This window comes from Nothobranchius furzeri, chromosome 7 (genome assembly GCF_043380555.1).
Source record: "Nothobranchius furzeri strain GRZ-AD chromosome 7, NfurGRZ-RIMD1, whole genome shotgun sequence".
Classification (NCBI taxonomy): Eukaryota; Metazoa; Chordata; class Actinopteri; order Cyprinodontiformes; family Nothobranchiidae; genus Nothobranchius; species Nothobranchius furzeri.
In genome coordinates this window covers 45,089,206-45,113,604 of record NC_091747.1, presented here as the reverse complement: position 1 = coordinate 45,113,604, position 24,399 = coordinate 45,089,206, and the positions used below count along the sequence as shown (strand labels likewise).

Sequence of the window (24,399 nt, the reverse complement as noted above, 5' to 3'; positions counted from 1 at the left end):
TCATTGCATGTGGTTTCGAACACCTAAATGTAGATTATATGGCTCATTTGACATCAAGAGCCTGACTTATTAACAAACCGCTGAAATTAAATGAATCTTCTTTCAACCTGATTTCCCACAGGAAGCCACTACGGCAGGATCCAGCTCCTTCCAAGTCCTTCAACAACCCCAACAATCATTTTTGTTCTTATTGGTATTTTACGAGAGTGAACGTTGAAGACACGGCGCAGAAAACCTTTTGATTGGCAGAGCAAATCCGCTGGCGTGGGTGGAGGTTAGTACAACATCAGATTTCCTGTTAGAGCAGGAAAGGAGACGTCCTCTCTCCAACAGCTCGTCTGCAGCAGTTAAAACGTCCTACTGTCTGTCAAAAAAGGTGATGGTGGAAAAAAATGTGTTTTTTTTGGGGAAGGTTTAAATGAGCAGGAGAAAAATAATGCTCAACGTGAGTTACACCAAAGTTCTTTCTGGGCCTTTTTCTTTTGTTCTCAAAGGCTAAATATTGAATTTGTTGAAGTTTCAGCTCATTTTTGCACCAAGTCTTATTATTAATTCATGCAAGCTGCACCAGAGTTTGAATGCCATCACTCTACTTAAATTACACGTTACATTCATTTTGAACCTTTCTTTGAATCAGAGCACAAAAGAAAGAATAAAAGATGAAAGTTTGTTTTTATTTTTATTTATTTTTTTGCTTTTCCACCAGCAGAAATGTGCAAAAACATCCCTGAAATAAAATCATGTGAGCTCACAGCAGGAAATCTCTTTTCAATCTGTTTCTCCTTTGATTGCCAAACCAGCAGGTGTTTTGAGCTTTAGATATTTAATAAAAGCAGATTCTTTCCTTGAGATTTCTAATCGAGACAGAAAAGCAAAATAACGTGACACAGCAACAGAACTGCAAATGCCAAGGGTGCCGTCAGCCAATATCTGTCCTCTGGCTTCCCAACAGAAAGCACAGTTACCTTCTGACACCAAAAGAAGAGGAAGAAGAAGAAGTCGCTAAATCACAGCGAGCAACAACACCAGCCCAGGCTTTGATATAAACTTTTGGCTGAAGCTCTATTAGTGCACTGCAGAGTGCTGCTGCAACATTAAAGTGGAGGGGCACCATTTGTCAAAATGCTTCCCACTAGAGGAAACTGTGACACGGACTGAACTCAGCTGCCCTCTCATCCAGATGAGCTGCCCTGAAGAGATGGATGTGAAGAGAAGGACAGTTTAAAGCAATCAGCTTCATGTCTGGGTGATGCACATCATTAAAATGTTGTGCACGGACATGGAATTAATCGAATGCGCTGTGAAGGTGAGGTATTAAAAAAGGGTGTTGCAAGATCATAAACCAACATTTCTGAGACAGAGACAGTCCTCGTCTAGGTTTTACTAAATAAAAACATTGGTAATCCCTTTAAATCAACCCAACAGGGTGGAACGTTATTTCATCACGCTGGATGGAGAAAGACAAAGGAGCATTTCAGAGTATTGTGTAATGGTTGTTTGAAATCTCGTGGCACTCAATTTCAATCTGTGATAATGTAATCCAGGGAAATAATAGTTATTAATTTGAAGGTTGGCAACCTTCAGGGTGTTTCTGTGTTCATTAGCGACAAACTAGTCTGGGATTAAAAGTGAATGGAGCTGATTTCAGCTAGAACTGTGAATAATTGGAGACTTTTATTTATAGTCCTGAATCTGAGGGACAACTGCGTGGCTGGTTGTGAGGATTTCTTCCTCTTACGCTGGTTGAGAAGCAGCATCTCCAGATCTGAGGCCATGGTTCGCTAACAGAAAAGAGTGGATTGGCAACTCTGGGTTGGGTTAGTACGTCCTACCTCAGCTGCTGTATCTCGGGGTCTTGTTGAGGAGTTAGTGCATTTAAATGCAGTGTCAAAAAACCAAATTATTGTCTGACTGAAGTCAAATTGAACTGGACTATTCCTAATCAAGCTATGGCACACGGATGCCTCTTCCTGAAGTGAAAAGCCAATAGACGTGGACATCTAATAAGATCATCACTACAGTCAGTGCAGTTACATGCACACTGACTGATATCTAAGTTGATCAGGTTGATCTTATGGTAATAAGCTGGGAGAATTTATCCTAGTTTATATGCACATTAGAAGAATGACCTCTCAAATAATGTTCGTTCCACTCCAGTACAGTAGGTGGCGACATGCACCCTTTCATGTCAGCATTTTTCCAGGTAGCTTATAGCAACACAAGCGGTAAACAAACGTGAAGGAAGCAGAAGGAACTGAAAAAGGATATGCGCAGTGCCTGAAGGAATGAACAACAATGTTGCAGCAGAGCTTATTACGTACTGTTCTGTGAGTTACGCGTGTTTTCAGATGATCGCTTTCATGGACTCGTCACTTCCGAAACACGAGCGTTTGAACATCAGTACAGTTTGGCTGACCCGTTTACATGCAGAATGCTACCGCATTACCTATATTTATATATATATATATATATATATATATATATATATATATATATATATATATATATATATATATATAGGTATCCATCCATCACTTAGACCACCGGGGCGATGGTGGCACAGGAGTTAAGTGCTCGCCCCGTAATCAGAAGGTTGCAGGTTCGAGCCCCGCTTAGTCTGTCGCTGTTGTTGTGTCATTGGGCAAGACACTTAACCCACCTTTGCCTGATGGTGGTGGTCGGAGGGACCGGTGGCACCAGCGCTCGGCAGCCTTGCCTCTGTCAGTGCGCCCCAGGGCAGCTGTGGCTACATCGTAGCTCATCCCCACCAGTGTGTGAATGTGTGTGTGAATGGATGAATGACTGACTAGAAGGCGCTATATCAAATACAGGCCATTTGCCACAGATGCCACAAGCATTGAGGGAGAGTGCAATTGGCATGCTGACAGCAGGAATGTCAACCAGATCTGTTGCTCTTGCATTGAATGTTCATTTCTCCACCATAAGCAGTCTTCAAAGGCGTTTCAGAGAATATGGCAGTACATCCAACCGGCCTCACAACCACAGACGACGTGTAACCACACCAGCCCAGGACCTCCACATCCAGCAGGTTCACTTGCAAGATTGTCTGAAACCAGCCACTCAGACAGCTGGTGAAACTATTGGTTTGCATAACCAAACAATTTCTGCACAAACTGTCAGAAACCGTCTCAGGGAAGCTCAACTGTATGCTCGTCATCTTCATCGGGGTCTTGACCTGACTCCAGCTCGTCGCCATAACAGACGAGTGGGCAAATGCTCACATTCGATGGCGTCTGGCACGTTGGAGAGGTGCTCTCTTCACGGATAAATCTCGGTTTACATTGTTCAGGGCAGATGGCAGACAGCTTGTGTGGCGTCGTGTGGGTGAGCGCTTTGCTGATGTCAATGTTGTGGATGGAGTGGCCCATGGTGGTGGTGGGGTTATGGTATGGGCAGGCATCTGTTATGGACGAAGAACACAGGTGCATTTTATTGATGGCATTTTGAATGCACAGAGATACCGTGATGAGATCGTGAGGCCCATTGCTGTGCCGTACATCCATGAACATCACCTCATGTTTCAGCAAGATAATGCACGGCCCCATGTTGCAAGGATCTGTACACAATTCTTGGAAGCTGAAAATGTCCCAGTTCTTGCATGGCCAGCATACTCACCGGACATGTCACCCGTTGAGCATGTTTGGGATGTGCTTGACCGACGTATACGACAACGTGTACCAGTTCCCACTAATATCCCAACAACTTCGCACAGCCATTGAAGAGGAGTGGACCAACATTCCACTGGCCACAATTCACAATCTGATAAACTCTGTGAAGAAGATGTGTTGCACTGCATGAGGCAAATGGTGGTCACACCAGATCTTGACCGGTTCTGAGTCCCCAGACCCCCAGTATAGCAAAAAACTGCACATTCCAGGGTGGACTTTTATTGTGGGCAGTATAAGGTACACCTGTGCACTGCTCATGATGTCAGATCAGCATCTTAATGTGGCACACCTGTGAGGTGGGATGGATTAACTCAGCAAAGCAGAAGTGCTCACTGTCACACATTTAGACTGATTTGTGAACAATGCTTGAGAGAAATGGTAATATTGTGTATCTGGAATGAATTTTAGATCTTTAAGTCCATCTCATGAAAAATTGGAGCAGAAACAAAGGTGTTGCGTTTATATTTTTGTTGAGTGTACATATATATATATATATATATATATATATATATATATATATATATATATATATATATATATATATATATATATATATATATATATACATATACATATACATTTATTATATATATACTAATATATGTATAATAATATATATCATTATATATATATTTTATATTTTTTTACATATATATAATTTTTTTATTATTTATTTATTTTTTAATATGGGATTATCCTTTGAGTCTGAAAAGGAAAGCTGACCATGACAGAAATAATCACATCGCTGCACAACAATATCAACATTTTGCAAATGAAAGACGTAAGCGAGCAAATATTTGACAAATGGGAGTGGAATTAATGCTTTCCTGTACACGTACCATCTTGTAATCTAAGAAACATGCAACAAGTGCTGTTTGCTTGGAGTTGGACAGGAAGTACAGCCCCATGTCACCTTCAGGAATGTCCATAGAGGACATGCAGCAAGCTCATACTGTACCATAAAGCAGAGCAGGAAACACGTATTGTTTCCACTGTGGCGTTTCCTGCTTCAGTTTACGGCTTGAAAACAACAGAAACTCCATGACGTGTCTCTTCCGACTACTCATATCCCTCTCTTAACCTCTAGAAACAACCCCCTTTTAGATGACAATGGCAGGAACGAAGGATGTTTTTTGGAGGCAGTATTGTACCTTGCTTCCTTTAGCAGTGAAGCAGGGGAGGATGGGCCCCAGGTGGCGAACAAGAAGAGCAACATCCGTCCTGAACATCCAAGATGTCTGACCATGAGCCCAATGATGTTGTACTGTTCTACTCTGACTCCATCCCCCACCTTTTCTGAGGAGGATTAATGTCAGGAGCTGCTGCTTGCTGACACAATCACACGCCGAGTCTCCGTTTTAATCAGGATAACAGACAAGGACGGAAGCACTCGACACAAACAAAACAAGAACGGGAGGAATTATTCCTGTGTGAGCAGCCCTCCAAAAACACAAGGCTTAATAAGCCACTCGCAGCAAGAATAAATACCATGAGTTTGTGGCTGGGACTGTTTCAGAGTCTTTTATCCACACAGGGGTGACCTCTTCTTTAGTCACCACAGTGATTAAAGAGGTGCTGTTTGGTTTGGAGCAAGACATGTAAAGTTTGATGGAAAGGGAGCAGTGGCAGGCACTGCTGTAATGACTCCAGCCCCTCTGCGGCCATGGGGCTGATGTTGTCTGATCATGAAGATATGACAGTATACCATCCATCCAGGTCTGGTCGTTGTTGACTGACCTCTTTATCTGGTAATGACTGACTCAGATTATGAAGCAGAATATTGACTCTGATGAAGAAATTCACTCATCCAGCTGGAAAGGTTGATGCTGCTGCAGCGTGCAGCATCAGACAGCTGGTGCTGCACGAGAGGTGGAGCTTACAAGCTCCAAACGTCTGGTTTAATGTTTGATTAACCTTCTTTGGGACGTGATGGATGTAGCAATGATGGTAAAAACACCGCAAACTTGACAGACTTAGCGACAATGTAAAAAAATAGCCGTAAAAGGGGCAGATGCCGATGCGTTTTGTATGGAAGTCAAAGTGAGCCACATAATCATAAAAATAAAAAGTAAAATATGACATTTAAAAAGAGCTTTATTTATGTATATATAAATTAAAACTTTCCAAATATAATTAAAAATTTCTAAATAATGTCAAAATAAGAAGGAAGATCTGTTGGTCAGAGGCTGAAAAGTTTGGGAACCACTGCTAAGTGATAAGTGAAGATCGTTTTTTATTATATTTTATGTGCAGTTTTTTATAGGGCTTTTTATGTTTTCTGTAAAGATTGCAGGGCTGGGCGACACGGCCTAAAATATACATCACGATATATTGAGGATTTCACCTTGATAACGATAAATGGACGATAACTACAGGTATGCTCATAAACAAGATTTATCCACTAGATACGGCTGTCACATGTTACGTCAAGGTGCTACAGCTTCTTAAAGGGACACGAACAATACCAACCTACACACACCTATTCATTTTTTTATGATCAAATTTATTGACATGGGAAAAATTATCTCGATAAGGGTCAGAAATTTTAATAACAATACATTATTGATTCATTGCCCATCCTTAAAAGATTGGTACTCTGAAAATCAGTTGATGTTTAAATAAAACATGTTTTACATAAAGCATGAGGTTTTGGTTAGTAATTGATTGAGAGAATAACAAATGACTGATTTGGATAGTATTGATCAGGCAGAGCTTTGTTGCACAATGGCTTCAAACACGTGTATAATAGTGTTAATTTGTGTGTGTGTGTGTGTGTGTGTGTGTGTGTGTGTGTGTGTGTGTGTGTGTGTGTGTGTGTGTGTGTGTGTGTGTGTGTGTGTGTGTGTGTGTGTGTGTGTGTGTGTGTGTGTGTGTGTGCCTGCCCCCAATTTTATTTGCACATTAAACACTTCCACCAATGACATTCCATGCAAACACACACTTAGGGCCTTGGGAGTAAGCACATACAACAGCATTTGGCAAGGGGATCTTTCAGCCTCATCCCAGGTGCCGGTGCCCACTTCCAATTTTAAACTGCACCTAGACACAGAGGCCTGTGGGGGGAAGAGGGGTGGTGTGGTGGCATCAGCTGCGTAGGCCAGACGATGCCTGCTCTGCCCGCTCACCACAGCCATGAATACACCTCATGTCATTACTCAACACACTTACTGATGAAAGTGGTGGCAAAATTTGGTATTTTATGACAATCTTTTTTTTGCTAATTTTCTCAAAAGAACACCCAAGAAGAAAAGTTAAAGTGTCAAATCTTTGCCCAATTATCAGATCTATTAAAGTATGACCAGATTCAGTTCTAATTTTAGCAGCACTTCCTAAAAACAACATAAAGCCATTGAAACTGCTCGCAGTTTGAAAGAGCCTGATTAAACACGTCGTCTGTGACTCAAACCTCTGAAATCTTTGAGCACAAAAATAATCATTTTGAAACTAATCTGGGTGGATAATTGTTGCCCTGCTTGCAGCATCTGGCTGAGTTGCTATGAACAATCCAAGCAAATGACTCTGACTCACTTTAGGGAAGCTGAAAAGTATCCGAAACCTGCTGAAGAATATTTGTTTCTTCATAACAGGATTCCCGTTGAGCTGCACAAAGACGCTGGTTATTGGTACTGATGTTTGGTGTGATGTAAGTGGATTAAGCTGGAGCTGTAAGCTCCTTAACGATGAACGTATAGGTGTTGGGCAGCAACACACAAACAAGAGTAGATTTTGCAAGGATTAGTTTCAAACATCCATCAAATGTGTCTACTAGATGCCTGGTGGAGGCATAATAAAGGAATCAGTGCAACCACTGAGCTTGCTAATTATCAACGCCGTTCTGGACGTCATCGGCGGGCCGTTGTGAGACGTTTGTGTGCAACTATTTAAAATGCCTTCCAGGGAAAAACAAAAGCTTAATTACCAGAGTACGAGGAGCTTTGATTCATCACTCATAGATGAATTAATATATAATTCAACAGCAGAGGAAAAAAATCTGACTCAGCATGGTTTGGATGACGCACACACACACACACACACACACACACACACACACACACACACACACACACACACACACACACACACACACACACACACACACACACACACACACACACACACACACACACACACACACACACACACACACACACACACACACACACACACACACACAAGAGGTTAACATCTTAGATGAAGCTAAAATGATCTATGATGATCCACGCCCACCTGGTCTCGCCTCAAACAGGTAAGAAAGCAAAACACGCAAAGGTTGCTCCATTTCAGCGTAAAAGTACACAGCATCATCATGTCTATACCCATCAGCCCATCAGGGGTAATAACAAAAAATAAGCTGATCGACTCAGAATATAAATATCTGGACACTGTTTTATGTTTAAAAAACATTTTTAAAGATTCAATAAACTAGTTTATTCTAAATTCTGCAGTAAAAGAGCCAAATAAATGAGCTGTGTTAACCTTCAGCTAAAAGGCAAAAGGTGTGTGTGTGTGTGTGCGTGTGTGTGCGTGTTAAAATATATCATAAACCACTTATCAGATTTTAATGAAACTCTCAGAAAGGAGTGAATACACATTATTCTGTAACTGATTAACTTTTGGGGTCAACCTGATTCAAGATGGCCGCCACAACTGACCATAATTATTAAACACAAAAGTGGCTACAACTCAGGACATTATGCAGATATTGAGCTAGGGGATTCAGTGGTTGAGGTTTGTGTGCAAAGGTGAGTCACGACTGGGGGGCAGAAAACTATTTAGTCTTAATCATTATTCATGATATGCAAACATCTCGCTTCTGATTGGCTCACAGCAATACGACTCTTCCACTGCCTTCATTCTCTTTTCTTTCTTAAAAAAATGCAGTGTTGATATTTTCCCTCTACAAAAAACACAAGCGAGAACTCATTCTAATGCTAACGGTTAGCTTTGTACTTGCCGAGAAGTGATCCGCTCTCTCCTGGTTACAAAATTTAACACAGCCTTCCCCGTCAAGAGCCATTAATGCAAATTTTAGAGTGATGTAGATCTGTGTGGCTTTTTCTGACCCGAATGTTTCCTCGTCTATCAGCGGCTAATGCAGGAAGTACAGTGGCAACGGAAACTATTCAGAACCCCGTCAATTTTTCACTCTATTTTGCAGCCATATTCTAAAATCAATTAAATTAAATTTTTCCTCATTAACATACACACAGCACCCCATATGGACAGAAAAACACAGAATTTTAGTAAGTTTTGCTTAGTTATTAAAAAGACAACCTGAAAAATCACATGGACCTAACTAGACCCTTTGCTGTGACACTCATAAAGGAACTTCTTGAGGAGCTCAGACAGAATTGTGAATTTGCACAGATCTGACCAAAGTCACAAAAACATCTCAGCACTTAAGGTTCCTAAGAGCACAGTGGCTGCCATAATCCTGAAATGGAAGACGTTTGGGACAACCTGAACCATTCCTAGAGCAGGCCGTCCGGCCAAACTGAGCTACGGGGGAGAAGAGCCTTGGTGAAAGAGGTAAAGAAGAACCCAAAGATCACTGTGGCTGTGCTCCAGAGATGCAGTCAGGAGATGGGAGAAAGTTGTAGAAAGTCAACCATCACTGCAGCCCTCCACCAGTCAGGGTGTTATGGCAGAGTGGCCCGTCAGAAGCCTCTCTTCCGTGCAAGAGACACGAAAGCCTGCATGAAGTTTGCTGACAGACACCTGAAGGACCCTGAGATGATGAGAAATAAGATTCTCTGGTCTGATGAGACCAAGACAGAACTCTTTGGCCTTAATTTTAAGAGGTATGTGTGGAGAGCCAGGCACTGCTCATCACTTGTCCAATACAGTTCCCATAGTGAAGCATGGCGGTGGCAGCATCATGCTGCAGGGGTGTTTTTAGTTGCAGGGACAGGAGGACTGGTTGCAACGAATGAATGCGGCCAAGTTCAAGAATATTCTGGACAAGAACCTTCTCCAGAGTACTCAGGACCTCAGACTGGGCTGAAGGTTCACCTTCCAACATGACAATGACCCTAAAGGCTTATTTATCCTTCTCAGTCAACTCCAACAGGGAGAGACACGCAGGAACGAAGACAATTCCCACTCATACTTCTCCGTCTCCTCAGGAGTGTCGCAAAGCAATTCCCTGCCATGACAACAGAGGGCGTAGCGCTGTTCTGCGGTATCCTGTCATGTATCTGATCCAAGTTAACGTGTTTATATTGTGTTTTTCTGTATTTAAGAGACTTTTTAACATGGACAAATTTGTCCCTCATTCTCCTCCACCTCTTCATGCGCTCGCCACCTCTAAACCCACAATCCCCGTCATTTCCTTCCACGAATAAAACGCTTGCTGCGTAACTTTTCACTCCTCCAGTCACGGGGGAGTAAAACTTTCATATTTTAGAGTATTTCCGCAAGGTATTCTTCAAGCTTCTCCATGTCTGCCGCTAGATATCCTCGGCTCTCATGTTTTTGAGGGAGCAATGGTGGCACTGGAGACGACAGCGGCGTCCTGACCAATCACAAGCGGCTGGATGTTTAGAAAAGAGTGCTCGACTCCGTCCGACCTTGCTAGGGCTCTCCAGCAGGCTCGCAAGAACAGATAATGGCGTTGCGTGCATCTGTCCCAGACTTAAGCACACAGCTAAAATAACAAAGGAGTGGCTTCACAGCAACTTTGTGGTTGTTCTTGAATGGCCCAGCCAGAGCCCTGACTAAAACCCAGTGGGTATCTCTGGAGAGACCTAAAAATGGCTGTCCACCAATGTTCACTGTCCAACCTGACAAAACTGGAGAAGATCTGTGAGGAGTAAAGGAAGAGCCCCAAATCCAGGTGTAAGAAACTTGTTGCATCTTTACCAAGAAGACTCGTGGCTGCATTAGCTCAACAAAGTGTGTACTAAGTACTGAGCAAAGGGTCTAAATACAATAGGATTCAAACTTTTCACTTCACATGTCTGAATTACAGCTGATTCTCGAGTCTGTTTGTGTTCTCCTCCTCATGGATTTAACAACAAACAAGAGACTTTACCACAAATGCATCTGTTGACACCTCATTTGAGCCTTGGCATCTTGTTGGACTTTACATTTGGTCAGCTGTGAAAAAACCACCTCTGGGAGGCACCGCACTAAATGAGTGTTGATGACATTCTGGTGGCCTTTTTACAGCTCTAGCTGTTAAATGTCAACCGCTCGACTCAGAGGGGAGGTGGATCTGGCTGGGGAAGAATCAGCAGGTCTTTCTACCCTTGTCCCTCTGCAGCTTCTCTCTCTGATGCTGGACATGATGCAACATGTTCTACAGAGCTGCAGGAGCTATCATCAGTGGAAGAGTCAGAAATGAAGTAAAGCACCCAGGGGAGGGCAAAGGAAGCTGCTGTGGTGACAGAGTAGGTCCTTACCACAAATATGAAAACTGTGCATGAATTGTTTTAAAGAAAGCCGTTCCTGTATGCTCTTGTTGACTGTATTTTATTGTTAGAACACAGCTATTTGTTGTGAAACCATTTCAACCAAACTGTGGATCTCAACCAGCCCATATAGGGATTAGAGGTCAACCGATATTGGTTTTTCTATTGCCGATACCGATGACAACATCTAGAGGTCATGGTCAGCTGATGGTTGATATGTGCTGCCAAATTTTGGTGTTGATTTTCATGGCCCATATCTAAATGTTTTTCACCTTATCTGCATGCTAAAATGTCACCAATACCATCAATTGGTAAACAAAATTTTTGAATCTGAATCATTTTTTAAACACTAAATACTGTGTGTGTGTGTGTGTGTGTGTGTGTGTGTGTGTGTGTGTGTGTGTGTGTGTGTGTGTGTGTGTGTGTGTGTGTGTGTGTGTGTGTGTGTGTGTGTGTGTGTGTGTGTTCGAGAATGATTAGAAATCAAATAAAAATTACTTGCATTACTGGCATCACACTCAAAAAGGGTTATCTCAGAACCCCTCCTAAATACCCTCTCCTTTCGTTTTTCAACTTCTGAAAAAAAGGAGGCAAAACCAGGAAGATTTGTTGAAATAGTTTTGTTAGATAATACATTTTAATGAGAATTTTTTGTGTAACTCTAAGGGAAAACTCCACAAAAATCAAATGTTAAAGCTTCATCTTATCTGTCAAACACGGTGTTGATCGTATCATGATTTGAGCTGGCTCTTGCCTTTGAATTCTGCTTTTGCAACCTTATATTGAAAATAGAAATACATCCCTTTATTGGAATCACATTGCAGCTCATGATGTACATGATGTTATTGAGTCATCTTAATTAAAACATGACACATTTTTTCTATTTGGTTAGTTGCACATTACTAAGACATTTCAAACTATTCATTAGATCATTTAGTTTATCAGCTCTATAGTTTTAACAAAGTTTGCATTATTTCCTTTAATTTAGCGCATCATAAAAACCTTGAGGAAATTATGTTTGAGATTAAAAGTTTAATTGAAAAATAAAACTGCAAATGTGAAAATAGCAGCAGTATGGAGAGGAAAAAAAGTTTGTCTCTATGCCAACCTCAGCAGTGACCTAATCTAGCTCATCACAGCAGATCCCTTTTCCCATCAAACACGATGAATTTGGTGTGAACACGACTCGGGAGGCACGATGATCTCAGGCCATGAAAACATCGTTAACAAGGCCGGACGACCCGTCCAGCTGAATTTTGTTGTCAAATTCTTGCTCCTTTTTTCACTACGAGATCCTCCCTACACAATAATGTCACCGTCTCCATGGTGACGAGGCTGCCAAAACTACTAACCAGCAGCACCAGAAACACATTTGCAAAATCTCACTTCTTAGCTTATTTTTCTCTAAATTTTACTCTTTTTTTTGTGTATTTCCAAATTAATTCAGGAGTGAGGCTGTCTCAGATTACCAAACAGCTCTCAGGGGACGCAAACCCGCAAGACAACAGAGGAGATGAATGGGGGGAAACGTCCTCGGATTGGGAATAAAAACTGTTGATGGGTTCATCTTTGAGGGAATCTCCCAGAGGTGGTTGAAGCAACGGTGAAATATCAGCAGCTGAGTTTATCAGAAGTACGTCTTCATTCTGGTTCTCATGCAGGCAAACAAGTTCACTGTGCCTGGGTCGTGACGCGCAAGCAAGCTACTGCGCTTCTGCATTTATAAATATATTTAGGCAACACTACAGATAGATAAACACACACACTAACAGGTGCTTTTCTTTCAAAACTCCTTAGACTACAATGACCTGGATGACTGAGAACCTTCACAGACATTATTGCTCATTTTTCACAAGCAGATGACAAAAATACATCAAAACACAAACACAATCTAAATTCCTGTATCTCTTCGAGTCTGAGACATTGATTTCACACAGAAAAGCACTGGCGGTTTCTTTGAAAGTGCATGAGGAGTTAGGGGTTAATTCAACATTTACGATTAAGGTTGCACACTATATCAGCATCGATATCGATACTGGCTGATGAGTCATTGTTTAAAGAGCAAGTCACCCCCAAATCAACTTTATTTGCTGATAAACTATAAATGAGTGTCTAATCGTGCTTAAGACACGTGCAGTCGATAATTTGGCACTTCAGTGCATCTTAGTTAAAATGTAAATGTTCTGCCTAAAACTGTCAGTGTTGCGCCCTCTTCAGGTAAAAACTCTGCACTGCATTTGAATTTAAATCTGTCATCGCTATTGGCTAAGAGGTACACTATGATGTTAGCTGGAACATTATGATGTCACAATGTCGTGTGTGTGTGTGTGTCTGTGTGTGTGTGTGTGTGTGTGTGTGTGTGTGTGTGTGTGTGTGTGTGTGTGTGTGTGTGTGTGTTGGTGGCTCCGCCCTCTTGGCAACAGCATTTGTTGCATTTTTCAGACAGGAAGTGGGAGTAGAGTAAAGCCTGTGGCACATCGGAGGTGGACGCGCCGCACCGTCATTTTAAATAGAAGTCAGTATAGTTAATGAGAGTGGGCACACGGGGAGCGCCGTGCCGCGTCCCAGAAGCGCCGAGGCACTGAAGATAGGCGCCAGTTCTATCTCAAGCGCCGCAACTGTTTGCAACATTGTGGAGTACTTTACACCAGACATTACGGCGTGGAACGGCTTTACGGCACAATCTCGACCGCCGGCACAAACCCAGCTGCAGTTTTGATAACTTTAAAGTACTATTGATCTTGAAATATTCAAATAAATAGCAAACTTACCCACTGTTAATGAAATGGAGTCTCACAAAACATGACAGCAAGTCTGATCATGTAGAAACGGTAGAGTCACTTCCCGCTTTCTGTTCTCAAGTCCCGCGTGATGTTGTGACTATCGCGTGACCTTCAAGAAGCGCTCAGCAGCGCGGCGCATCCTGTGTGACCACTTGACTCCTCAAACTCTCAAGCGCGACACCTCTGGTGTGCCCCAGGCTTAAGACTCTGGTAGAGGGTGACTTGCTCTTTAATGTATGGGTATCGGGCCAATAAAAAAAACTGTGCCAATATTAGCAAACAATGTTTATTTTCATCTTGAGCTTGTATGTGTGTCTCAGGAGCGGTGCGTGTGTGTGCGCAAGTGTGGGATTTTTGCTTCAGCGTGTAGCGGTAGTAGCAGGATTGTGAGGGTGTTCAATTGAAGCAGAGATGTAATGTAGGTGGAGTGGTCGCACGCACACACACACACACACACACGCACACACGCACACGCGCACACACACACGCGCACACACACACGCGCACGCGCACACACACACACACACACACACACACACACACACACACACACACACACACACACACACACACACACACACACACACACACACACACACACACACACACACACACACACACACACACACACACACACACACACACACACACACACACACACACACACACACACACACACACACACACACACACACACACACACACACACACACACACACACACACACACACACACACACACACACACACACACACACACACACACACACACACACACACACACACACACACACACACACACACACACACACACACACACACACACACACACACACACACACACACACACTAAATTCTACTTGCTAAAACTGGAGTGCCACACATTTTCCCCCACAGAGAACAATTCACAAGGCATTTATTCTTGCTAGGACACACACAGCAAATGTATAGAAATAATGAGTGAATGACTCCTTTAACCAGAAATGAGGAAATCTATAGTTCTGTGAGATCAATCAAACTCATCCATGATCGGTATCTGCAGTTCACCGTGCAAGAATCAAAAATTGGTATTGGCCCCCAAAACCAGAATCTGTCCATCACCAGCAGGAAGATGTTGAGCAAAGACACAAAAGTCTCACTTTGTGTCCGTAACTAAAGGTGAGTCCTACCGAAATAGTTAAAAAATCAAGGAAAATTTAAATGAAATTGATTCATATCAAATAAAAACTGTACATTTTCAGTGTTTTACAGTTGGACAATGAGCATTTTTGCAGTAGGACTTCTCTGGTCTTAAATCCTCCGGCTTTCTCCCTCGCCTGCTGCACTTTCTTTTACCTCACATGAACCGGCTGAGGACTACAAGCAAAGCCTCAGCTGCGCTACTCTTTGCCTCATCAATCCGGCTCTCCAGCAGCCATGAAATGAGCCATGTGTCAGGAGCACAGAGCAGAAAGACAAGAGAAGGTTTATAAACTCCGTTTCCATTCGTGACACTCTTCCTCTGGATATAAAGTGACTCGCAATATCAAAACTCTGGCTTTGCAGGATGATTAAAACATTTTCTTAACTGCAAGAATTCTTGGATTTGCTGAGCAGGAGGGGTAAAGTGAAGATGAAATTGCATTTAAGCCGAGCTGTCACGTCGGACCACCACATTAATTAGCTGCTGCTGGTGACATAAGAGCCCAATAATCAGCTCCAGCATGGAGTTCCTCAGCATATGGTGCCACCTTAATCTGCAGCCTCCATCAGACAGGTCTGGTTTGATCCATCTGCAAAAACGCTTGAAAGCAAAACACCTATGCATCCACTTAGAGGCACCTGTGGGAACAAAACAGCCTAAATGAAGAGATCTTTGTGCTTTTTTTTGGGTGATATTACAGAATTTCAAATGGATGAAGTTGCCAAGGAAACCAGAGCTTTTCTGAGGATGCTGGTTTTGTTTTGGCATCATTCTGACATCCATTAGAGGCTCTGAGTAATCCTTGTAGGTGAGCCCAGCCTGAGACCCTGTAATCGTCAAGCAGACACCTGCTAGTGTTGCTCTCCATCGCAGAAGCCCCAACCCCCATTTTCTAGGGTTTATATGGGTGATCCCCCCCAGGATTACATCTTCTCCTCCCACCAGGCCTCCCCATAATCCTCCTAGATGGTCATCTGATAACAATACATGAACCAATCGATGCAAGACCTAAAGCCTGTCTAGTAAAGGCACATTTTTTATGACATTTCTACCTGGATATGCTGGAAGTATTATATAAAAACTGGATAAAAGGAGCTCTCACATCACTAATTATCTTCGCTGTAAAGGAGAAACGTGACGGACAGCTAATAACCATCAAAGAGTGAAGTTAAGCCAAGCCTTATGACCTACAGAAGACTCTTTTGTACACAGCCGTTTAAAAAAAATCACAATGCGTTTGTTAAAATATCTGAAATTCAACTGGTTTCTATGATTCACTCCTACAGCTCAGTAGATCAGCTCATCCTTAAACGAGCATGATCTCACCGACTTCATCCACAAGCCTTTCTATCAGAACGACCTCATGCTGGCACTAAACGGGGGAATATCTGCAGTTAAACGTACAAAAGCTGCAAGACCACAGAAGGAAAAGAACCTGCTAGAATGATTTTATCAACTTTAAATGCGGTTTTAATAAAACAGCACAACTGGAATAGAACATTTAAATGAAGAACACACCAGAAAAAGGCAATACTTTAGATTTTATTAAAATATCTTTTTTACGTGTTTAGATGAGGATTCTTGTGTTTTTTTTAAACTATATTTTTTGCTTGTTTCCTATAATAAAACAACCAAGTTATTCTAATGAAAACACCTCTATTTGCTTTTATTATTTTATTGTTTGTGAAGTTTTACGTGCGCATTCCGTTTAATAAAAATAGTAAAATAAAACAATTCTAAAAGTTTTAGAGATTATGGATCAAGATGCTACATTTATTTCACCTTACTTTAAAATTACTTTCAATAATAATAATAATAATAATAATAAATATGACATAAATCCCCAAATAAATAAAATACAATAAAAATGCATTTAGGTCTAAGCTGAGCCCTTATCCTCTCTGATCTTTCCCTTACTCCCAGCCAACCTAACATTATAACCTTACATAACACCTCTACACCAGCTCCCCTCAGGACTCTTTCCTTTTGGGTCCTTCCTGACCATCAGCGGGTGGAGATGCAGATCAGAGTGGCATGGCTGCAGTGGGGGAATGTCAGGAATTCCCCTTGTAAACACCTCATGGTCCGATGGCCTCCACGCTTTTATCTCCCCGTGCCCATCGCCCTCTTTAATCACCATAATGATTCATTACAACACCCCTTCTCTTCTTCTAACTGCACTTCCTGTGGCCACTGCTTGGTGTAGGGAGGTGGGTTTACAGCCATTTATGGCGGCTTTTTCAACTCTTTATAACAAATTAAAAACAATGAAATATAAAACATCTAAGAAGTTCTGATTAAATCTCAGAGATGGATTAGAGACACCAAGGAGATTAAAAATAAGGAAGAAAGGTTTGGATTAAACTGGTCAAGTTACACTTTTTTTTTTCAAAAACACAGAAATAGGAATTGAAATAGCAACGCTTTATTCTGGAAAGGGTATTTTGTTTTGTTTTTCTGCAATAAATCCAGAAAACATTTCTTTTGACTTTAATTTTGACATTGCCTCCTCGTTTATTTTTTGTCACTTAATTAAAGCGGCAATCCAGAGAAAAAACTTTTTTAACTATTATTTCCGATTATAAATCGGTCACTCTGTGTTTTCATGCAGCTGAACATGCAGCTATCGCCTGCATTAACTTCTGATAGAAAATAGATGGTGAAATGCTAGCTGTTGAAAATCCTCACATTTCTATGTCACACTGTAAATTTACATTCATGGCCTCGCCCATCTTGGCTGGTGCTCGCCCACAAAAGGGCACGTTTATGCAGCGAGGAGAGAGAGCAGTGATAGTGACTTTGAAACATGGCTGAACGCGACCTGTTAGCCAATCAGAAGTGAGGTAGGTGCATATTAGACACTCAATATATAAAGTAACTTCTGATCAATCCATATCAATTTCAGACTTAAAGTAACGTGCCAATTGAAGCCCCACCTACGTCCGGTTAAACCACGCCCAGTTCTGGTTTAGGCCCCGCCCGTTCTGAGTACAGATACAGATACTCGCTCCTCCCTACTGCATATCATTAATAGTAATGAACAATCCTGCTGTTTTCAGCCCACTTCTGCATCTCAGAACAGAAGCATCATAAGTTTTCTTCTTTTTAACGGGGATTGACAGTGCAAATCTATTGAATAAATGAGTAAACCATACTGTAAAAAAATTATATATAGAATAAACAGCATAAAGTGGGAATAATAATCATTAAACAATGTGTTTTAGCACGCTTGAGCTGTGTGTTCACGAATTGGAGGTGTTGGAAGTAGGGAGAGGGACTTCAAGTGCTATACGCTTTTCCACCTAGATGCTGCCATCTGAGAAGAAACTGTGATTTCTGCTTTTTAAAATGATTCATTAAAATTGAGGTTCTACATGTTTCTTTCCAGGATAAAAAAAAACCTTTTTTTTTTAATTGAACTGAATAGACCTGACCCTACTGGGACTAGATGTAAAGTTAAATACAGTCAGAATTAAATTATTTCTCCAATTTGAGGTTGTTCTAACTGCCACACAACGGATACAGTAATAATTTGTCAAAATATTTCCACAGAATTCCCATTTAAATGATCTAAATGATCCGTTTAAGGAGCTTTTTCTTGTTTTGCAGCTTGAGCCCATTCTGGGGATTAAAAAAGATGAGGGCCTTCGTTAACACCCCGCTGCATTAATACACGGGAAACAAAACAAGCACAAGCTGGCTTTCCCTGTGGTTGCTTAGGTAAAAATCCCGCTTTGGCCACTTGCTGTTTTGCCAGGCTCAGGAAAAGAAAGCACAAAGTCCATCCTGAGCACACAGTGTGAAGCGTGAGAGGCCCACGGGGGCAGCATCTCACCTCCTGGTGTACCACTCTCCACCAGTCATGAGGGACGCCTGCGTACACCAATAAAACCAGCTTACCGTCCCAGCCACATTCCATCTTCACACTTTCCCATCAGCTTGGACTTTCAGCCACAAGAGTCGCAAACCACAGTTTCCCCTTTTCCTGCAAATTCCAAGATAAGTCCTTGTAAAGAGAGGTCCGCCCCTCTGGATGGGATCGCTGATACTTTCCGGGTGTTTTTCCATTGTTAGTGTGGACTTTTCCTGATAGCAGAGTAGCTGGGGAGAAGGCTTACCGACTACACACTCCACAGATTCCTCCCAAAGCTGGCAACAGATATCAAACCAAGGGACGTGTTCAAACAGAAGTTAGCTTCCATATTTTGTGGGAAATGTTGCAATTTGTTAGCCTAGTGAACTAGACCAAATTCTTGCTTTGCATACATTTATTTACATTCATTTAGTCTGGCTTGCCAGGCTAGCAATTTGTAGTAGGAAAGGGGAAATTCCTACAAGGTAAATAATTTTAATGTTAGTCACTGAGGCTAAGATTGTTAAAGAGATATTTTAGTCACCTTGAGGAGTATTTTTCTGCAAAAATGACCACCTTACTGTTTCCTGAATAGCCTCAGTTGGAAGAAAGAGAGTTTAGGATTGTTGTGCTAACAGTTAAGACTATGCTTCTGCTTCTGCGTCGGTACAGAGACATGCAACATCTTTATTCGCCATTGAGAGGGCACTCCAACAGGCTCGCAAGGATAGATGGAGTCAAACCCACTTTTCTAAACATCTGTTGAACGAGATGGAGAATGCAAGCTTAAGATTGATCAGGACACCGCTTCCTTTAAATTTGCCATTGCACCCTCAAAAAAATATAGAGCCGATATCTAGCGGCACACACGGAGCAGCTTGAACAATACCTCGTGGAAAGACTCTAAAATATGAACATTTTATTCACTCGTGACTGGAGGAGTATGAAGATACGCAGCAAGTGTTTTATTTGTGGATGAAAATGATGGGAAATGTGGGTTCAGAGGTGGTGAGCGTATGAAGAGGATGAGGGACAAATTAGTCTGTTAAAAAATCTCTGAAATACAAAAAAAAAAAACACACACATTATAAACACAACTATCTTGGACCGGTTGCATGACAGGATACCCCAGAACAGCGCCACGCCCTCTGTTGTTCTAGTGGGAAATTGCTTTGCAACACTCCCCAGGAGACGGAGAAGTATGAGGGCAAAACTTCTCTGTCAATGCACGTGTGTCTCTCCCTCGTGGAGCTGATGCAGAGGCATAAACTAGTCTTCAGGCTGACGAACCCACAGTGAAAGTTATGATTTTCACCCCAAAACACTTCCAAATGATTTAAACTTTCCGGCTGCATTTTTAGGAAGCTCCTTACAGAGATCCTTTCATCCATTTTCAGCCGCTTATCCGGAGGCAGGTTGCGGGGGCAGCAGCCTAAGCAGGGAGGCCCAGACTTCCCTCTCCCTGCCACTTGGGCCAGCTCCTCCTGGGGAATCCCAAGGCGTTCTCTCATCATCCGAGAAACTTCGGCGTGTCCTGGGTCTTCTCTTAGGTCTTCTCCCAGTTGGACGTGCCCAGAAAACCTCACCAGGGAGGCGTCCAGGAGGCATCCTGACCAGATGCCCGAGCCACCTCATCTGGCTTCTTTCGATGTGGAGGAGCAGCAGATCTACTCCGCGCCCCTTCCGGATGACCGAGCTTCTCACCCTATCTCTAAGGGAGAGCCCAGCCACTCTTCGGAGAAAACTCATTTTGGCCGCTTGTATCCACGATCTCATTCTTTGGGCCACTACCCAAAGCTCATGATCATAGGTGAGGGTAGGAACGTAGATCGAACGGTAAATCAAAAGCTTCGCCTTCTGACTCAGCTCTCTCTTCACCACGACAGATCGGTACACTGCAGATGCAGCACCAATCTGCCTATTGATCTCACGCTACAGTTTTCCTTCACATGTGAACAAGACCCCGAGATACTTAAATTCCTCCACTTGGGGCAGGACCTCATCCCTGACCCGGAGAAGGCATTCTACCCGTTTCCGACTCAAGACCATGGTCTCAGATATAGAGGAGCTGATTCTCATCCCAGCTGCTTCACACTCGGCTGCGAACTGCTCCAGCGAAAGCTGAAGATCACGTTCTGATTAAGCCAACTGGACCACATCATCTGCAAAAAGCAGAAACCTGATCCTCAAGCCACCAATTCAGATCTCCTCCACACCTTGGCTGTGGCTAGAAATCCTGTCCATAAAAGTTATGAACAGAAATGGTGACAACATGCAGCCTTGGTGGAGTCCAACTCTCACTGGAAATGAGCTTGACTTACTGCCAGCAATGCTCTGACACCGGTCATACAGGGACATAACAGCTCGTTTCAAAGGGCCTGGTACCCCATACTCCCGGAGTACCCCCCACAGGGACCCCCCATGGGATGCGGTCGACCGTCATCTCCAAATCCACAAAACACATGTAGACTGGTTGGGTGAACTCCCACGCAACCTCCAGGACCCTCCTAAAGGTATAGAGCTGGTCCAGTGTTCCACGGCCAGGACAAAAATCACACTGTTCCTCCTGAATCCGAGGTTCAACAATCCAATAAAGCATTAAAAAATACAAATGTTTGTAATTATGTAAAAAAAAAATCACCTCATTCCTGAATAACATCATTAGCAGCACAAAAACCAAGAGACATTTCTTTATGTTTTGCATGCAAGCGGCCATTTGTTCTCAAGCAATGATTCTCCATTTTATTTAGAATTTGATATTTTTTGACAAATTTTTAGCCAAGTGACAGCCCATCTTCCAACAACTTAAGCCTATTTCTCAAAATGACCATTTGTTCCCATTTCTTTAGTTAAACCTAAATAAATGTCAAACATAACTCAATTTAGCAAGCATAAACTAATATTTTAGCTCCAGCAATTAGCATTGTAACCAGGTGTGTTTTCTACTGTTTATTAATAATGGAACCAAACAGCCAGTTCTATAACTTTGCTAAAGTCTGTGGAAATATAGATCTACATGCAAGTCTGAATCTTTGGATGCAACATATAAATACATTCTTCTGTAAGTCCTTTGGTCTAATGGTCACTGAGCATGAACATAAATGTCTCCATTAGTGTTGAGAGCGTCCCTCATATGTTCTCTAATACCCATTCATGGTATAACAGCATGGCAGCTCATAGCCCTGTGGAAGCTGTCAGTTACAGATGACCCCACTCCCTCCCCCACCACAGCACACATGGCACTGGAGGATTTCCCCCCCAACAGAACAAAGGAGTGGGGGGTTTGAGAGGCGAACCAGGGACCAAACATTCCTGATGGTGGCTGGCAGGTTCAATTAGTCCACTTTAAAAAAAAACTCTGGGCTGCAGGTCCCACACTGGGATGTTTGGTGATTTAAGATGTTCGCATTTTGTCTGATTTGATGATGTTTTCTGAAAGACGCTTGAGGATAATCATTAAATTTCTTAAAAACTTTTAACAGGAATCAAAAGTCAAGACATGATTTGTGAAATCCCACAATAACGTAAAAAAGACCCATCATCTTCCAGATCAGCATCCCAACTTCGGATTTTTTTTTCCTCCATTTCCAACATCCAGGTTGTCCAGGACAACACTGGGATACTCTCCGTTGATAGGGTCTGAATTTGATGCAGATACATTTTCTGCAGCTTCATGATTTAATGCTCAAACCTCTCCTGGCTGACTCAGTCACTGACAATTTCCTGGAAAAGCCTCTACATGATCAATAAAAAAGGGATCAGTAAGCTGAGGATGAAGTAGGTACCCACCTATGACACAAGGTGCTCTGTAACGTCGGGTACTTGGCGTATCCGAGACAAACTCAGTCCTGGAGCTGCGGGGACGGACTTCACACCATCCAGGCGCACATGTTGCCCGGATCCCTGCCGAGAAACGTCACAATCATCCGCCGGTTGGAGACGCGAGCTGAGCCCCGGAGACGAGCTGCTGGCTCGGGTGAGACCTGCACTAAATGCGCATGGCGCCTCCCCTCGTCGGGCTTCTGGACATCATGTGAGCCCCCCTTTTCATCCCCCACATCGCTGACGCCACAACCAGCCGGACATGAAGCAACTCTTCCTTCCCTCCCCCGTGATCCCGCGGCCGCCGGTGATGAAACGCTGATCCGCGGTGGCTCCGTTACGCACGCACGGTGCGCAGGACGCCAGTGCCACCCACAAACAGGACTAAAGTGGTGAGTGTACGGAATTTTAATCAGGGCTGCAGCAGAGTTTCCTCCCTCCCTGGTCGTGGTGAAACTCAAGCCTTTCAGGTGTCTCACACGGGAGTGATGTAACGCTGAAGAGTCAATAAAAGTCAGCTCCTGGACTCCTGCCAGACAGCACTGAGGGCAAATTAGCTCACCTGAATGGGACACCTGTTGATAAATAATTAGACAGAAATCTCTCCTCACACCCTGACCTAATAAAAACTGTTTTACCTGAGAGGAAACCCTCTAAATGTAGTTATTCTGATATTTTCTTGCTTTGGTTCACAAAACACTAAAACAAAAATTACATTTTAGGCATAATTTGTGCTCAAAAACCTTCAATACTGATCCTAATCTCAAAATAACCCCAATAGTTGATCAGTGCTCGTAATTCTATTTGATTGGTTTAATGTGTGGAACTAGAATTGTGAAAAGAAATATCCAAATGAACTAAAACAAAAACTATATTTGAAGTGTGATGATAGAAATGTTAAAGCTGCTGCCAGTGTTCCATTAGTCACCATGGTATCCAGAAGCTCGTTAAAACATTCACTATCAGCCGTTTCCTGATCAGAAAAGCCCTCTGCTGCTAGCGTTTCTACTGTTTTTTGAAGAGTGACAGAATATTGTGCTCTATGATGATGTCAATGCCAAAACAGCGGCTAGACTCACGTCTTACATCAGGAAGAATCCGCATGTTTCTACTTTATCCGTTCTTTCATAATCCATTGTTGAATTGTGATCGGCAGAAGCTTTTCCGGTTTGCGCCTCGCTTTTTTTTTACAGCAGCGGCCCAAAACGATCTCCTAACACATGGATTTTCTGCTACCTGTGTCGTCTGCATAGCAGTGGTAGGAGAAGCCATGTGATCGAATGATCTCGCCCAGTGAGGTGGTGTATATGGCAAAGAGAAGAGGTCCTAGTACAGAACCTTGGGGGACTCCTGTGGCAAGATGGTGCACGGTAGAGGATTGTCCAAGCCAAGATACACTGAATAATCGTCCTGTGAGGTACAATTCAAACCAGGCGTGTGCTTTCTCTGTGATGCCCATGGTAGAGAGTGTGGACAAAAGGAAGCCATGGTTGACAGTGTCAAATGCTGCCGATAAGTTGAGCAGGATAAGCACTGAGGATTTGCCTGTCGCTCTAGCTTCTTTTAAGGATTCAGTCACTGCTAACAGAGCAGTTTCAGTGGAGTGTCCCTTTTTGAACCCAGATTGGTAAGGGTCAATCAGACAGTTTTGTGAGAGG

The 24,399-nt window shown here is 42.7% G+C and overlaps 1 protein-coding gene across 2 annotated transcripts in view; it reads right to left on the bottom strand.

The window, feature by feature from the left end:
• The window catches only part of tmem108 (transmembrane protein 108), a 63,148-nt gene extending 40,292 nt beyond the window's left edge, over positions 1 to 22,856 (bottom strand). Inside the window, exon 1 of one of the 2 annotated variants that reach the window (XM_015954769.3) lies at positions 22,709 to 22,856. Coding sequence is in view for 1 of the 2 variants with exons in the window: in XM_015954768.3 (XP_015810254.3) it covers positions 18,967 to 18,985 (19 nt within the window). In the remaining variant the exon portion in view is untranslated. Of the gene's footprint in view, positions 1 to 18,966; positions 19,107 to 22,708 lie in introns of those variants that run through there. The other variant, XM_015954768.3, reaches the window with a different exon arrangement.
• Between the last annotated feature and the right edge of the window lie 1,543 nt (positions 22,857 to 24,399).